The sequence below is a fragment of the Scardinius erythrophthalmus genome (assembly GCF_964197995.2).
Source record: "Scardinius erythrophthalmus genome assembly, chromosome: 9".
In the NCBI taxonomy this organism is placed as follows: Eukaryota; Metazoa; Chordata; class Actinopteri; order Cypriniformes; family Leuciscidae; genus Scardinius; species Scardinius erythrophthalmus.
Window position 1 is genome coordinate 23,490,216 of NC_138229.1, and position 18,306 is coordinate 23,508,521.

The 18,306-nt window shown below is 37.3% G+C and overlaps 1 protein-coding gene across 4 annotated transcripts; it reads right to left on the reverse strand.

Annotated features, from left to right (window-relative positions):
- Positions 1-466: 466 nt before the first annotated feature.
- znf644a (zinc finger protein 644a) lies at positions 467-17,652 on the reverse strand. 4 transcript variants are annotated; one of them, XM_081375263.1, is made up of 6 exons: positions 17,404-17,652; positions 11,399-14,021; positions 10,066-10,593; positions 2,557-2,682; positions 1,667-1,769; positions 467-1,472 (listed from the first exon to the last, which is right to left on the reverse strand). In XM_081375263.1, exons 2-6 carry the CDS (start codon positions 13,995-13,997, stop codon positions 1,280-1,282), a joined length of 3,549 nt encoding a protein of 1,182 aa, XP_081231389.1. In that variant the 5' UTR covers positions 13,998-14,021; positions 17,404-17,652; the 3' UTR covers positions 467-1,279. The 4 variants fall into 4 exon arrangements, with proteins under 4 accessions (XP_081231389.1, XP_081231388.1, XP_081231391.1 ...); XM_081375262.1 differs by having other exon boundaries at positions 10,066-10,596; XM_081375265.1 differs by lacking the exon at positions 2,557-2,682.
- Between the last annotated feature and the right edge of the window lie 654 nt (positions 17,653-18,306).

An 18,306-nucleotide genomic window follows, 5' to 3' on the forward strand; every position in this document is an offset into this window, starting at 1 on the left:
GTTTATTGAGTATTTGCCCACCCCCTTCCTGTTGGCTTTGCTGTTGTTTCCCCAAGACTTTTCTACACCTTTATAACCATGTTTGTAGTTACAGCTGGGGAAAAATTTGCCCAAGACACAGAGCCCTTCAGTTACTTCAATGTGATAATTAGGACCCTTCTGCTCATGTTTCAGTTGAAGAAAAAAGAAGTATATGGGGGGAAACCTACTTAGGAGAATTTATATACCCATAAACTTGTTGAAACCAAACTTCTGGTTAAAACCACAAGTTTTTCACATGACTGGATGATTTTGCTTTCTGCATGTATTCCAGTATCACTAGTGTCTTCACAAGGTCGTTTGATTATCTAGGTTATTAGACTCATCTGCTAGCACTGTTGGCAATATGCAAATTATGTGGTGTAATCTGTTAATATCAACAATTACAAAGTAAGTTCCATTCATAGCTTAACATACCAACAAGCTGAAGACGACAAAAACATTTTATTCTGAACAGCAAAAATGTTTATAGTGATTTACATTTTTCACATAAATTACCTAAAAAGGTTTATACACAAAAATATCTGAACTGTAAAAAATGGCCTACACAAGTAACAGTTAATGTTTTTTTTTTTTGTTGTTTTTTTTGTTTTGCACACGTGGCAAACTTACAGATTTAAGATAAAATCAAAACAGGGTAATAAGTGAAAAACCAAAATGTTACCAGAGCGGAAACGGTGTAAACAGGGAGTTATGACATGCATACTGTCTGAACCGCTAAATATCAATAGAACAGGATGTTTTACACAATGACTTATGTGTTGGCATGAGTTAAACTTTTGAATCAAGTAAATATATAGACTTACATTTTTACACATATGCATCATATGTGCACCTTCCAAGGCTCGTGGATGGGACAACAAAAAGACAAAATTGTGTTTGTTCTCAAATTAAAATGGCTTGTTATAAAATCCATAAACATAATCATTTCAGTTTTTGTAGAGCATAGGTCTGTGATGATGACAGATTAAACTCAATGTGAGAAGCATCTGAGGTAAAGGTTGTCTTTTGGAGGTGAGTTCCACTGAAATCTCAACATATTCACCCACCATTTGTACGTTCTTTGACCATGTACAACACCAGCACAATGTAACAATATCTAAAAAGCGGTCTGTGGTAAGAATGGATCCTCATTCAGATTAAAACCAGAAGTCCTTACTGATGGCAATCTAAAATTTAAACCAAACAATGTACACACAAGTGATATTTCAAGGACAATCTGTGTTGTGTGTTCCTGGGCTCATGAGGATGTTTGCATCACTGAAGATTGTGCCTGTGGTACGGTGTTGGAGCAAGAGTCCTTGGGGAAGGAGGTGACTTCCACCATCCCAGCCCCTGTGTGCGGTACAGCGGTATTCATAATGTGCCTCTGTAAATGCTTTATCCAGTCCTCCTGCACTGACAAAGGGCCCTGGAAGACTAGGTCACAAAACCTGCATGTGGAAACAATTACACAATGATGCAATGACAAATGTGAAAAGAATGGAAAAACAAGAAACAAAACAACTAGACAATAATAATTTTACAATATACAACATGCTTTACAATATATATTTCATAATATTCATGTTAAATATGTATTTTAATATTATATTAAATATGCATTTATATATTTGTAACAGGTTACCTGCAAGTAAGTCTGTAGATTTCCTCTGGACTGTGCAGCAGCGGGTACATTTTCTTCTTTGACCCAGACCTTGATCTTTGCTTTCTCTGTTTACAGTCATAAGCTGCAATAATGAACAATGCATTTATTAGAAATTACACAAACATATTTAAAAAGCACACCATATGCTTTTAACCTATAACAACATTGAAGGCTTTTTCTCAGGTTTTTAATGTTTAGCAAAATATGTTAAAGCACTTATTCCATACATTACAAATAAAGTCTTACCCTTGTGGTGGCTGGCTCACATGACCAGCCGAATAGTTTATCTCAGTAACCCTCTATTATTGGGCATTTGATTGTGAAAAAAATAATAATAATCAAATGATAACAATACTATTACAATGGCATAGTGCAGCAACTACAATCTGATTAACCATCAGGTGTCCGTATAAATCTCTGCTACTAAAAGCACCTGAATAATCCTAGTAATTATTATTAAAAAAAAACACTATTCAAAATGTTTACATTACTTAAATGGTTAGTTCACCCAAAAATTTTAATTCTGTCATTAATTACTCGCGTTCATGTCAATGGAGGGACAGAAAGCTCTCAGATTTCATCAAAAATATCTTCATATGTGTTTTGAAGAAGAACGAAGGTCTTACGGGTTTGGAACGGCATGAGCGCGAGTAAATAATGACAGAATTTAAATTTTTGGGTGAACTAACCCTTTAAGTTACTTCCATGTTACTCTTTTTATGAGAAATTGGAAGAGTCAAAGCAAAGTTTAGTAAAGGAAGTGAGCATGTGACATGCATTCTGCAAGATCTAAGCCCTAGGAAAGTAGAACAAGAAGTCAAATGCAAGTACACAGGTGCATTTACATAGAAGGAAAGAAAGGTGCGTACTAGTTCCATCCAGAAGAGCTTTTTTCTTTCTATGTGCATATGCCCTCAAATGATTGGAGAGACTAACACCACTGTGGAAGGTGGCATTACAGTGCACGCAAACTTTTCTATTGAGTTCACTTTTCTCTGTAACAAAAACAAAACACATAAAAATGAAACACTTATAGTCATTATAGGTACTGTAATACACTGTTAATGTACTCTTTATGTTCAAACCACTAAAATTCAGGCCTTTCATCAAAGGATCATTTAGCAGTAGCGATCAGTCTATGGAAGTAAAATAATGTCAAATGTTTTTGAAACAAAAAGCCTGTTGAATTGCACTACTTGAAAAAAAAAATAGGCATTGCATTAACCATGCTTGCATTTTAATGCATTGTATTTTTAGGGCTTGCATTTTTATGGGCTGAAATTCAACATGGTTGAATATTTAAGCTGTGAATATTTCAATTAAAAACATTTCAAACACATTTTCATTATTAAAAATTCAATAATCCATATTCACCTTTCATATTTCACTTCCAAAATATTCAAACTGTTTAAAAATACAACCTGTAATATTCAACAGGCAATTTTCGGTCCATTTTATTTCGCTTTGCAAATTCGCTTCCACAAATTCAGTGGTTCAAATTCGACAGTAAATTCAACGGAACTGCAGGAAAAGCAGTAGATTACCGAGATACTCTCCATCTGCTGTTAGTCAACCTCACCAGCAGGTGGTGCAAAAGCGCTTGTTGTTGACGAAGACAGAGCAAAAGTTAGAGCAAGCCATTCATTCATAAAATGAAAATGATTATCGTGTCAGTATATATGCGGAAAAGATGATAAAGACACAAAAGCTGTGTTTGTTTCATTCAATACCTTCATTGTTACTTTCCCTGTGTAGCCTACATGTCATCAGCTTTCTCTACATGAACAGGATTATAATCGGTTTCCCTCAATACCTCATACTCAAGGATTCCCCTTCCGTCGGGACAAAATGCTTAACGTAGTTTATGGACTAATACAGTGATATAAAAGACCAAACTCGCACCTTATTGGGGATGTAGGCTGTAGGCTACTATATTGTAGCCTGGGTGCCAGCCCGAACCCCGCCCACAACATTTTTTGGTCGGGAAGTTCGGTCTGGACTCGATCCATTGAGGAGTAATTATGCTCGGCTCCTAGAAGGCCGAGCCAATCAAATTGCCAGGGCGGGTTTTAATCGATGATGGACAGATGGTCTGCGGTTACGTAATCACCCACGTCACCAAAGAGCGCTTGATTTGAATTAGTTTACAACAAAGACGACTGCAGCTGGAGAATTGAGATTTCACGAGTTCACATTTACAAATAAGTCAGATAGAATAAATGCGTTGGCTATATGAGATGTCACGAGTTCACACAAATAAGTCAGATAGAATAAATGCGTATATGACGTGCTAAAGCACTCATTGTTAATGATATGATTTCAGATAATAACCTAGATGTGCTGTGTTTGACAGAAACCTGGCTAAAACCAAACGATTACATTACTTTAAATGAATCAACCCCGCAAGATTACTGTTATAAACATGAGCCTCGTCTGAAACGCAAAGGGGGTGGTGTTGCTGTAATCTATAGTAATAGTTTCAAAACCACTAAGAAATCAAGTTTTAAATATAATTCTTTTGAAGCATTGGTGCTTAATGTAAAAATATATAGTGTAAACGATAAATCACGTTTGAGATTTGTGCTGGCTACTGTATACAGGCCACCAGGGCACCATACAGACTTTATCAAAGAATTTGCGGACTTTCTATCAGAATTAATATTGACTGCAGATAAAGTACTAATTGTTGGTGATTTTAATATACACATCGATAATGAAAAAGATGCATTGGGATTGGCATTTAAAGACATTGTAAATTCAATTGGAGTTAGACAACACGTGTCAGGACCTACTCATCGTCGTAATCATACTCTAGATCTAATATTATCACACGGAATAGATGTGGATGCCGTTGAAATTCTGCAGCAGAGCGATGACATCTCAGATCATTATCTAGTCTCGTGTAATTTGCATTTAGCCAAGGCTGCAAAGCCGACTCCGTGTTTCAAATATGTGAGACCTATCACTTCTGCTACTAAAGATTGCTTTATTAATAATCTTCCTAATCAGTTTCATCATCTCAGCATCTCAGATAGCTTAGAAGAACTAGATATTACAACAGAAACGTTTAACTCTCTCTTTTCCAGCACTTTAGACACAGTTGCTCCGTTGCGCTTAAAGAAGATTAAAGAAAATAGTCCAACGCCGTGGTACAACGAGCACACTCGGGCCCTTAAGAGAGCAGCCAGAAAAATGGAGCGCAACTGGAAGAAAACAAAACTAGAGGTATTTCGCATTTCATGGAAAGAGAGCTCAATTACTTACAGAGGGGCTTTAAAAGCTGCTAGATCTGCTTATTTTTCAACCCTATTAGAAGAAAATAAACATAATCCTAGGTATTTATTTGAAACGGTGGCTAAACTAACGAAAAATAAAGCTTCAAGCACCGAAGTTTCCAAGCAACACAGCAGTAATGACTTTATGAACTTCTTCACTTATAAGATTGATAATATCAGGGACAAAATTATAACTATGCAACCGTCTACTACAGTATCGCATCAGGCAGTGCATTGTAGTCTCCCTGAGGAAAAATTTGATTCATTCGTTGCTATAGGAGAGGAAGAATTTACTAAACTCATTAAATCATCTAAATCTACAACATGTATGTTAGACCCTATACCGACTAAGCTACTGAAAGAAATACTTCCAGAGGTCATAGATCCTCTTCTTAATATCATTAATTCGTCTTTGTCTCTAGGATACGTACCAAAAAACTTTAAGCTGGCTTTGATTAAACCGCTTGTTAAAAAAACGCAACTTGATCCTTCAGAATTAGTCAATTACAGGCCGATCTCGAATCTACCTTTTCTGTCAAAGATATTAGAAAAGGCAGTATCCTCACAACTGTGTTCCTTTCTTGAAAGAAATGATATCTGCGAGGATTTCCAGTCCGGATTTAGACCGTACCATAGTACCGAAACAGCTCTCGTTAGAGTCACAAATGATTTGCTCTTATCATCCGATCGTGGTTGTATCTCTCTATTAGTGTTACTCGATCTTAGCGCTGCATTTGACACCATCGACCACAACGTTCTTTTAAATAGATTAGAACATTATGTTGGCATTACAGGAAATGCACTAGCATGGTTTAATATATAATAACATATAATATAATATAATATATTAATATATAATATACTTATCTGACCGTTATCAGTTTGTAGCAGTAAATGATGAGATGTCTCATCGATCACAGGTTAAGTATGGCGTACCACAAGGCTCAGTATTAGGACCGCTGCTGTTCACTCTGTACATGCTACCCTTAGGAGATATCATTAGGAAACATGGAATTAGCTTTCACTGTTATGCTGACGATACTCAGCTCTATATTTCTTCAAAACCTAACGAAACTTATCAATTCACAAAATTAACGGAATGCATAGCGGATATAAAAAATTGGATGACTTGTAATTTCCTACTTCTAAATTCTGAAAAAACAGAGTTTCTAATTATTGGACAAAAAACTTCCTCACGTAATAATCTAGAATACTGTCTAACACTTGATGGCTGCTCTGTTAAGTCTTCGTCGTCGGTTAGGAACCTGGGTGTGCTCTTTCATACCAATCTTTCATTTGAAAGTCACGTGTCTAGTATCTGTAAAACTGCATTTTTCCATCTTAAAAATATATCTAAATTACGTCATATGCTCTCATTGACAAATGCGGAACAATTAGTTCATGCGTTCATGACCTCAAGGCTAGATTATTGTAATGCTCTACTGGGTGGTTGCCCTGCACGCTTAATAAACAAACTACAGCTGGTCCAAAACGCAGCAGCTCGAGTTCTTACCAGAACCAGGAAGTATGACCATATTAGCCCGGTTCTGTCAAAACTGCACTGGCTCCCTATTAAACATCGCATAAATTTTAAAATATTGCTGATTACTTACAAAGCACTGAATGGTTTAGCTCCGCAGTACTTGAGCGAGCTCTTAACGCATTATAGTCCGTCACGTCTATTACGATCTCAAAATTCCGGCCAGTTGATTATACCTAGAATATCAAAATCGACTGCTGGCGGTAGATCCTTTTCCTATTTAGCACCAAAACTCTGGAACAGTCTTCCTACCATTGTCCGGGAAGCAGACACACTCTGTCAGTTCAAAGCCAGATTAAAGACACATCTCTTTGACCTAGCTTTCACATAATACATTATAGACTTCTATAATTTAATGTTATGCTGCATAGATTAGGTCAGCCGGAACCGGGAACACTTCCCAAAAATCCTGATGTACTCGTTACATCACGAGAAGAATGGCATCTACGCTAATTTTAGTGTCTGTGTTTATCCCAAGGTTTTTCCTGCAGCCTGCCGGATCCAGGCCGTATCCAGATCTGACGAAGGACCTTCACCTGGACCGATGACAACGCAGTGCTGAAGTGCCAACTAGTCTCTCCCTATGGAGGATCCCACTACCACTCTACAGATAAGGCGTTGTCGGGAAAATTCGTCTTGCGGTCCTACCCCAAAGCAACAAATAAAATAAAATTCCTTATCAAATTTATAAGGAAAGACAAGTATTTTGTTTAGGCTTGGCTTGTAGGGAATTCCAAACCTGCGTATATTCTAACGCACATAACTATAGAACCCATTCTAAATGCGCATGTGACCGCCATCAGCGTTTCTCACAGGTTCGCGTTTAAAGTCTGTGTAGAGAGAATGGTGTCGTCTTAGCGGCCCCTAATTTAATAACAAATGATCATTGCAACGGAACCAAATTAATTAAAACTAACTTTAGATGGAAATAACTTAACTCTGCTGTAAAGCCGAAACAATCTCTGTTACCTTAAATTATACGCTTATCTCTGTAAAGCTGCTTTGAGACAATCTACATTGTTAAAAGCGCTATATAAATGAAGATGACTTGACTTGACGTGCTGTCCGAGGAGAGGGCTGTGGGCTCGGTAGCCATACTCCCCCCGTGTTCCTGGTTGTGAGAGAACAAGACAAGAGTGAGGATTCGGGGTGGTGGAGGGACCGAGGGATGCTGAAAAACTGTCAAGGAGTGTTGTTAGGTAAGTTGACAGAGTGAATATGCTTCCTCGGTAACGTTAGACATGGTATTGTTTGATGACAAGTTGATATTGGATTGATTATTTGTACGTGCTCCTCCCGAACTTTGTTTATGAAACATCATGTGTCGATTCCGCCATCGCGTCTGTTATAGAAGATATCGACAGCGCATTCATTTTAAAAGAGGAACAGAGAGCCGCGCCCGCAACATTTTGTTGGTTGAAAATATGAATGAAGAACATGCGTCATTAACTCCGTTGCTCTGATTGGTTGTAGGTCTATCCAATTGAGTGCAGAGTTTTTTTTTTTTCCTAGTTCGGTTGAGACACGCCCCATAATCAAATCTCTATGGAGCGGTATCAGACTCACATTCTGACTAGAATATGAGTATGACGAAGTCAGGCTAACTACATTGGCTAGATGGACTAAGAATATGAACGTAACGCGCAAAGTTTCATGCAGAGCGTTTCGTGATATAGCCTACTGGCATAAAATCAACACTTTCTCTTCTCTTTTCTCTCTCTCTCTCTCTCTACAGTATATATATATATATATATAGTATAGTAACATATAGTAGGCTATGCCTACATGTATTGCATTAGCTTAAACTGGGAAGAGTCATAGCACTTGCATATTGTTGTCCTCCTATTGTTAGTTTAACTGTAAATCGCTTTGGATAAAAGCGTCTGCTAAATAAATGACTAAATGTAGCCTAATAAATGTAAAATTTGCTTGACATTGGACATTCGCACATTTAGGGACCGTCTCAAAAGTTGCATACAACATTGGCATACACGTTTCTAACTTCAATAGCAAACTTTAATTTATTTGAATAAATATAAAAAATCCAAAGGGTGCGCAGTATGCCTGACACTACATGAACACTTTACAGTTGGCTTTATGACTGTAAGTCGCTCTATTCACATGCTATTGAAGTTAGAAACGTGTATACCAAAGTCGTATACACTTTAGAGACGGTCCCTAAATGTGCGAATGTCCAACGTCAAGCCAACTTATGCCAGTCTATCACTGGGAAACGCTCAGCATTAACTTTGCGCGTTATTCTGATTCAATCTGCTTGCCCCTGCGAGTTTGGTCTTTTATATCACTGTAATTAGTCCATTAAGCTACGTTAAGCGTTTTATATGTCCAGCTGGGGAATCCTTAAGTATTGAGGGAAACCCTAATAGCCTGCATGCAGCACATCGCCACAATCTAAAGTTAAGGCTACTAAACAACCAAGAGAAATATATGTCAACCTCAAAAATGTAACATTAGATCTGTATATCTGCATCGGGGAATAACATTAATCTCGTTTACGGTAGAGAAAAGTAAAGTAACCGGGAAAGTAACCGTGAAGACACTGAATTTAACATAAAACCGCCGTCATAATAATCACAAATACACTTACATTGCTGTTAAATGAGTTTTATGAATGAATGGCTTGCTCTAACTGTTGCTGGTCTTCGTCAACAACAAGCGCTTTTGCACCACCTGCTGGTGAGGTTGACTAACAGCAGATGGAGAGTATGCTCGGTAATCTACTGCTTTTCCTGCAGTTCCGTTGAATTTACTGTCGAATTTGAACCACTGAATTTGTGGAAGCGAATTTGCAAAACGAAATAAAATGGACCGAAAATTGCCTGTTGAATATTATAGGTTGTATTTTTAAACAGTTTGAATATTTTGGAAGTGAAATATGAAAGGTGAATATGGATTATTGAATTTTTAATAATGAAAATGTGTTTGAAATGTTTTTAATTGAAATATTCACAGCTTAAATATTCAACCATGTTGAATTTCAGCCCATAAAAATGCAAGCCCTAAAAATACAATGCCTTAAAATGCAAGCATGGTTAATGCAATGCCTATTTTTTTTTCCAAGTAGTGCAATTCAACAGGCTTTTTGTTTCAAAAACATTTGACATTATTTTACTTCCATATCAGTCTACATTTGGAGAAGCCTAATATTTGTAATTTACATAAAATACTACACTAGTGTATAGTAAGTATATAAAGCAGACAAAATTGTATGGCTATAGTGAAAATAAAAGTTATACACTTACATTTTAAATAATTATAGCTACATTTGAAACATTCATTATTGATTAAACAATGAGTGTATAATCTCTTCATGTTTAGATAGTTCCACTCAAAATTATAATTTTGACATTACTTATTCCCCCTCATGTTGTTCCAAACCAGTATGCTTGTTCTTTTTCTGCATTTCAAGCATATGGGTTTAGTCAAACATAAGACTGAACAAAGTGTCACAGAATTTCCTTTTTTTTTTTTTGCAAGAACAGTCCCTTCAAGGAGTTGTTCAGCTTCATTACAGTTGATCAGTGGAACAAATGAAACGTTACCTTCTAGTGAATTTGGCACTGCTTTGAAAGGTTGTATCTCAAGGCCACAGTCTTTGCCTGAAGATAAAAGGAGAGCCTTTCTCGCCATGTGGGATGAGTGCTTTGCTTTGGTCTCTTCATGGGCTCTTCTTTTCTTCAAAATTCCAATCAGATCACTTGGTGGTGAGCCTTTATTAATCTCTATCCTTTTCTTTTCCTCCTTATCTCTATGCCGTTTGACAGTTGAGGCGAAGGTTAGTCCGTTATTCAAACTAATAGGATGGAAAGACTTGGTGGCACGGCACTTCTTCTCAAGAACCTGTAGCTTCATCTGAAACTGTTTCTTGTCGCGCATCAATTCTTTCAATATGATGACTGGAGATTTGGATGCGGTGGAAGTAGGTTTGCCCAGTCGCTTCAGGTGGCCTCGTACATGATTGGACAGCCCAGTCCTGTTGTCAAACCACTCCCTACAGAGAGGACAGATGAGCTCTGTCTGTAGGCAGTCGGTTGGCAGCTCTGCAGAATGATCAGTCTGGGATGTGTCCTCTGCTGGGATCAGAAAGCAAAAGGGAAACCACATGTAATCAGCCAAATTTACAACAAATATTTATTACATTAAAGCCAATTAAATTTGTCCAAACTAAAATTGAAAACATCTAGATTAACCAGCCTGCATGTCAGTTAACTTGCACCACACCGGTTGTGAGGGAATTTTAAACCACGACCATTCCTGGCTGTAAACAAATCAAGTACATGTGGCCAGCATGAGGACACCGAAAAACAGCTTGGAGAAGTGAAACATCAGCAACCGCAAAATAAAAGGTGCTATCACAGGAACTCCTCAAAGAAAAATTGTATTTGCCAACAGCTTATATACTAATGGCTTTTCAATCAGAAATGATTATATTCATTCATTTGAATTGTTATAACATCCTAATGATGAGTATGTCTGATTTGAGCGCTTCACACCATTACATGAGGCTGGTATTATTATTCTAAATGTGTTGTGGATGGTGTACACATTTATACACCATTTTTATTTTCTTATAGAAATCTTGATGTGTTTATGATAAAGCTATACATACATAAGCACTCTGAAATTTGGACATTGCACCCACAATAAACATCAATTTGTCTACATATTTACTAAAATTATAATTGACCAAATACACAACCAATTTTATGCAATTTGGCATGACAAGCTAGGAGGAGTATGAAAAAGTATTTCAGAGAATTCTCTTATTGTAGCACCACTTTCTGGCCAATTATCTCATAATTAAAGATTTTGCTGCATAACTACTACCTTAATTGATTTTATTAACAAGACTATCAAGTACAAGAGAAGCATCACCTGTTTTGATTTGTGGCAATTTTCGTCGTCGAACTGGAGGTACTTTGTCAAGAGAAGTCACCTTAGCTGCAGATACAGAATGGCGTGCTTTCAGGCCCACTCTGTGCAAATGTCCTCTTATATGATTAGAGAGGCTAATTCCTGACTCAAATACAGCAGGACAGTATGGACAAGCCTTCAGATCTGTCTCAACATCTGAGCTCGCTTCACGCTTTACAGTGGCGATCGACTCTGAGATCTCTTCTTCCTTGTATTCATCTTTGACAGAAAACATCCTCAGGGAACTGTGATTTCTCTTAAAGTGACTAGTTGAGGCAACAAGACTTGCCTTTGCAGGTGAAGTCTGTTTTCTTACAAAACGTGCATTAGCCTTCTTGTTGATTTCACATTCTTCAGGTCTAAGATCATCATTAGAATCACACATAAAGTCAACGTTGTTGATCAATTCTTTACTCCTCTTGGATGTTTCAGGTTTCTTGAAATTTTGTCGACATTTTGGGAAATCTAAAAGAATATCTTGGCCCTGCATATTGTGGAATGGAGTTGACATTTTCCTTTTGGAAGGTGACTTCTTCAATGTTTGCTTTTCCAAACTTAAATGTGTATAATATGAGTTTCCAACATCTGAACAAGTAACGTTTCCATCAGACTTAAATGTTATTTTAGTGTTCCCTTCTTTAGAATGAGCTGATCTTTTCAGACACTTAGAGGGGGACACACTAGTTCCTGTTCCAGAGTAATTGAGGGAATTGTCAAGAAACTCTGTTGCACTGCTTCCATCAGGATGAGTGTTGCATTCTGAGGCACTCTGGTCACTAGGTTTCTTTCTGGATAAAAGTGTGTGAATTGATTTGTCAAGTCTTGATTGGCTTTGGACACTTTTGTGCGTCCACACCTTTTTCTTTCGTAATAGACCGCACTTCTGATCAGACGACAAGTTTTTGTCTGGTGCGCGGAGCTTCACAGACAATTTTGGTGACTTTGCTGTTGGTTTCGCACATGAAGTAAGAACTTTGCAAACAGAGGTCGGCTGTTCAGTTAGCGATAGTTCTTCATCACTGCTGTCAAGGGAATGTGAGGATGCTTGTTCTTCATTAAAATGCGGTTGACATGAAGCCTTAACATGATTTCCAATGGTGTCTTTAGGTTTTCTTTCAACAGAACAGGAGTAAGAAATTGGACATGTTGATTTATTGACTTTGCGCTCCTGAAATCCATCTGATTTCCAAACAGTAAGATCAGCACCACTGATGCCATGCTTATGAAGCAAATGGCGTCTCAGTTCAACTTCATTCATTTCAACAAAATCACACTTGTTACAACTATAGTATCGTTTGTCCTTCTCATGGGTCTTAGCGTGTTGCACAAAGGTGTTCGGACAGTTCGTTCCAAAGGTACATTGGGGGCATTGTAACTTTGCATCTTTACCTTCATCTTTAATTTGATGCAACTCGTTTATTTCTTCCATAATTTTCTGTCGCTTGCCCCGGTGAACACTTACGTGATTTAACAGTGAACTATGATCATGGTAACACTGTCCACATTCCTTACATATGAATGGCTTTGAACTAGTTGTATCTTTATTACCTGTACTTTGTCTGTTTTCTAGCGATTTCTCTTTAAAACCACTGTTACGCTGAAAAAAAGTTGGTTCCTCCCTAGAGTCTGATGGCAAAGTTTCTTTAATCAGTCCCATCTTTTGAGTCTTGCTAATAGTTTTTTTTGCTGGTTTGGGAAACAGGTGTTTGACTGCCTCAGCAGCTCCATTTAAGTACTTTGTATGTTTTACAATGGGTGACTTTAATTTGGATGGTTTTCTTGGGGAACGTGTCTTCTTAACAGGACTGCACTCTGTCCGGCTTCCTTCACCTGGGTGATCTTTTTTTGAATCAAAATTCAAATCAGAGTATAGGTCCTCTGAAGGATCGACTTTTAAGACCAATTTTTCTTTACGTTTTCTTCTTTTACGGCTGAGTGGTGACGGAACTCGTCTTTTATGGTTGATGGGTGAAGGAACAGGGGACAGTTTTTCCTCCATTTCTAGACCGTTATCATCATCCCACAGGAACTTCATAAATTCCCTTTGGGGATTCCAGCTAAGGTCATTTCCATCATCATAATTATCTAATGAACTTTCTGGAGATTCAGTATCAAAGCCCCATATACCCCTATTCTCCACATCCTCCGCAGTCAACGTTTGCCTGATTGTTATTTCCCCCTCTTTTCTGAGTGGATCAGGTCCTTCAAAGTGGACGTTGGTTGTGACAGAATTCTGAGCTTGTAATGATTTGGGAAGGAATACTGGTACATTTTTTGAAATATCCAACAAGATTTCATCTGATATATGGGGTGAGGTGGATCCATTGACGTAAGCAGCCTTGGCTGGGCCATCTGAGCAAATGGAGTCCATAAAACCGACACTGGTCAGGAGGTCTCCTTGGTCACCGAGTAGTGCCATGGTCTCTTGAGGACAATGCACTGATGGACCTGGTGTAGCCCCCTCTGCAGAGAATGTCTCGCTGTTCAAAAGGTCCTGAGAGATTCTTGACATTGAGGTGTCATTCTCCTCTACTTTGGCACTCTCCTTCAAACCAGACATTCCTAGGAGTCCTAAGGACCGTTTCTGGGGACAAAAAAAAAACAAAAAAAAAAACATGAGATGAGCACGAAAATCAATATATAAATGAATTCATGTTAAGTTAGAGATATTAAAAATTAAATAACCCTACAGCTACTTTATATCCTCTCTTGGTTACTATTTCAAGCGCTCCAGCAACAGCATTTTACCACATTTTTGGAAACTTTCTGTAAAATTCTACTTAAAGGGTTAGTTCACCTAAACATGAAAATTCTTTCATTAATTCCTCATGTCGTTCCAAACTCGTAACCCCTTATTATACTGCACACGTCTGCGACACATTACGGCTCCGACGAGGTTTTGTTCCCTGCTCCATGCACTGCCAACTCACACCAGGAGCATTTCAGAAGCACAGCAACTGGATTCGCGAGACTACGAAATTAGCATGTCCGACGTTGTTTTTTTGTTTTGTTTTTTTGTCTTGATTTTTGGGGTTCTACCATGGGTTAGTTGGCTAAATGGTTATGTTTTGTCCAGTTTAATTGTGTTTATTGTTATTGTTAATTATGTCCTATTTTGTTGTGCTGTAGCCTACAGGCAATGTTAATACGCTTAAAAGTCCAGTTATGAACGACATGGATGATACATTTTAGCTGTGTTTTTTTAGTTGTTTAAAATACATCCTCAATTATCTTGTATCTAAATTTCACATTAGTGCCTGTACGGCTTGGATGCAGCAACCGTCAAAAATAGACCAGGCACGTATCTATAGCGAAGCAGCGCGGAGAGCCGCTTCTGGGACACTTCTGAAAAATTCTGTGGCGCGGCTGGTATAAACACAAGCATTGACAGGAGTGGCCACGACCACATGGTGGCCATGTCAGAGCCGTAATGCGCCAAAGATGTGTGCAGTGTAAATAAAGGGTAATACTTTCGTTCATCTTCGGAACACAAATGAAGATATTTTTAATGAAATCTGAGAGCTTTCTCTCCCTCCATTGACAGCTATGCAACTACCATTTTCAAGCCCCAGAAAGGTAGTAAAGACATCATAAAAGTAATCAGTGACTTTTATGAAGCGACGAGAGTGCTTTGTTTGCGAAAAAAACAAACAAAAAAAAACTTTATTTACAAATATTAATCTCCATTCTCCAATGCGCTCATGACAACAGCACGACGCATGCGTGTTGTGTTGACGTGAGAGCAGACCTTGTTGCGTGAACGTGCAACACTCAAGTAAATTGAAGTTAAACCACTGGCGTCACATGGATTACTTTAGTGATGTCTTTACTACCTTTCTGAATTTTCATTTTTGGGTGAACTAACCCTTTAAAACTATTAAAACACATCTACAGACATCAACATCAGCCATTGTTTATCACTGAAGAGATCGTAAATTTGTTGCTGCATTTTATTAGCCCACAATATGTTGTTTAAGAAATTTATACAAAAGGCTTATATCTGCATAGGCAGTAGATCAATTCTGGTTTTATGTGATGTAGTCACCAAGGTAACATTACATTAACTAGCTATGTTGGTAAGACTAGATTTTTGTTAAAATGGTGGCAGCTTCAAACATTTCAGCTTCAATATCACTATTGTATATGGCAGTAATAAGATGTAGCCTAGTTATTTTCACTGAATAATATTAAACTAAATCACATCTGCTTGTATTACTCTCTAAGTAACTTTGGATCAAATTGAATTTGATATCGTAAACGATTTAAAAATAAACAGATAACTACATATAATTTCTATAACAATAATTAAACAGAGGAAATGTAAACTGAATTCAACGTAAATCTTTCCTACACTTTATGGACTTAACAGTGCATGGGTAACAAAGTCTATGTTCACAATGTCAGTCCAAATCCGATTAATTGAGTATCCGATTGGAATCTTATCTAAATTATTGACTGTTCACACTGTGTATTGCAACTGTTCATATCTGATTTGTCCTGTGTGGTGCTCTTTCGTTTTCCTTTCCTTTCCTTGGTTTCTATGGCAATTACATTGCATTGGTAGGCATATGCAAACAACAACAAAACGGTTACCTTTTACGTGGTGAGAGAAAATGACAAACTACGCAAAATCCGATTCGAGCGGTCAGACTGAAACAGATTTCCAGAAATGTGATTTGAATAGCCTAGGACTTAAAAATCACAAATGAATGCAGCTCAAAACGGATTAGTAAAAATTGCATTTCATGTGATTTTTATTTTGCTGCTCACACTTACTAAATACAATCAGATTCCAATCGGATATGCACAAAAATCAGGTTAGGACTGACAGTCTGAATGAGGCTAAATATGTTTTTGCCATTCACATTTGTACATGATAGTTTTGCTCATGGGTGATGAACAATCATTATAACTGGACTTAATCATAACTGTATTTAACTTATACATATATTATGCTATTATATAAGTGCACTTCCAGGTTACTACAAAACTTCTACTACTATTACTAATAAAAAAACATTATTTCTGTAGCTATAGCTACTCTTGACAGCTGGTTAACAATATAATTAAAATTCAAAGAAAATTTCAACATGTATAAGTTTAGTAAGCCAATCCATTCCTATTGTACATGCATTTTTGTGGTAAGCACCCCTAACTGGTTGATCTTGCATGCTTAAATTGCATGCAAGACCATGATAGCGGAAATGACATTTACAAATAGGCAGAGTTTTAGCTTAATACTATAATAACATTAGAGTGTGCATTATAAATTGTGGCTGATACAGAGCAGGAACAAGGACACCACTACAATGTGCACACAAGATATAGGAAGGAATTCACTTTGCTTATGTGCATTATGAGACACAGTATAAATAAAATATAAAACACCTGACAACAATGTACAAAGAATCACCAACAGATACGGGAAATCACTACAATCTCTTCTCTTTATGTGACAACGTTATGCAAAATCACATGCTCTCAGAAAATAATCTTTAGGAAAACATCTGTGCCTAAATGTATAAATAACACATGAATAGTTTAAATAACACGTTAATAGTTTTAACAGTTGTCATGATATATAATTGTTGTGATGCAGTTCTTAAACAGCACATTATATGTTTCTGGATCAAGTTCTGTATATTGCATAATTAGTGGTTCACAAAACAGCAAATGCCTTCAACCCTGCAACCAATTTACTCACAAACAGTCATTTTTAATCATTCAAACTGGCTGTGCAAATCGAGAATTACGTGCATTAATAACTTGAAATATATTTCTGACATCTTTCTGTTAAGGCATTGCTGTTACTACATGAGAGTGTGCTATGAGAGTGTGCTAGCAAGGTAGCAATCAAGCCCATTATGTTCAACATCAAGCTTAAAAACACTTGCCCGTAGAAGAATGTTGGGGACACTTTGATAGTTTCACCTTTCAATGTTGTTGGCAAATGAATTTTAGCCTACCTTTCTGCAGGTGCGATTGTGGACAATAAAACTGAACTGAAATCATTTCATTTTTGCTCGCTCAAGCTTTCCATCTATTGCGAAGCCGCCATATTTGCTCGATGGTCCACAGACAAAGGCATCGCACCTCATTGAGGGGGACTCCAAAAACTTGACAACATGTATTTTAAAAAGTGTTGATATTATCATTGCCTAAAGGCAGCTACTTATTTGTGATAAAACTTTAGTCAAGAAAAACATACTGAATACGTTTAATCGGGAGAAAATTAATAATTTGTATGAGTCCTGTAAAAAATGCCCCCCAAACAAAAAGTGGACTATTCCAAATAGGTGGCAAGTAGAAGTACTGACGGTAAAGTGAACAGAAGAAGATAAGCAGAAATAATTACAATGGCACTCTCAATCAGTTATTTTGAATAAAATAACGCTCATAGCACGGTATATCACAGTAAAATGATTTATCTTAAATAATGAATGCATATGCACATCAAGTTTGAACTGGGGAAACACAAGAAATTCCTTCAATGGTGTTTCCCCAAAATAGGTCTAGTCAGACAGGCAGCTATCATTCTAAAGAACGTAAAAGGCGTTACATTTATTAATTTAATTAAAATATTGTAGCTTTCTGTTATTTAATTCCGTAAAATACAGCGTGTAGAGCCTTACAAAGAGTATTCCTGTTGATATTATCTGGTCTCTGTAATAAAACGACAATGTTTAATGTCGCACTGATGATTTGCATGACCTTGGTCGAGACACAGACGGTTCACAGCTCGTGCCCATAGACTGGCTCGCGCCTCGCGGGTTCGATTGCCGCCTTCACGAGAACGCCATTTACAAAGTATTCCTCACAAAATGTTGTTTTATTAGATACAATCCATGAAAATATACATATATGTTATG

Excerpts from the sequence above, each read along its gene's own strand:
- znf644a (XM_081375262.1), bottom strand. The coding sequence starts at position 13,997 with ATGTCTGGTTTGAAGGAGAGTGCCAAAGTAGAGGAGAATGACACCTCA. Across the intron at positions 1,770-2,556 it reads AGCTCTTCTGGATGGAACTA|CTTATGACTGTAAACAGAGA; the intron begins GTACGCACCTTT and ends TCATTATTGCAG. Across the intron at positions 1,473-1,666 it reads ATCTACAGACTTACTTGCAG|GTTTTGTGACCTAGTCTTCC; the intron begins GTAACCTGTTAC and ends TTCCACATGCAG.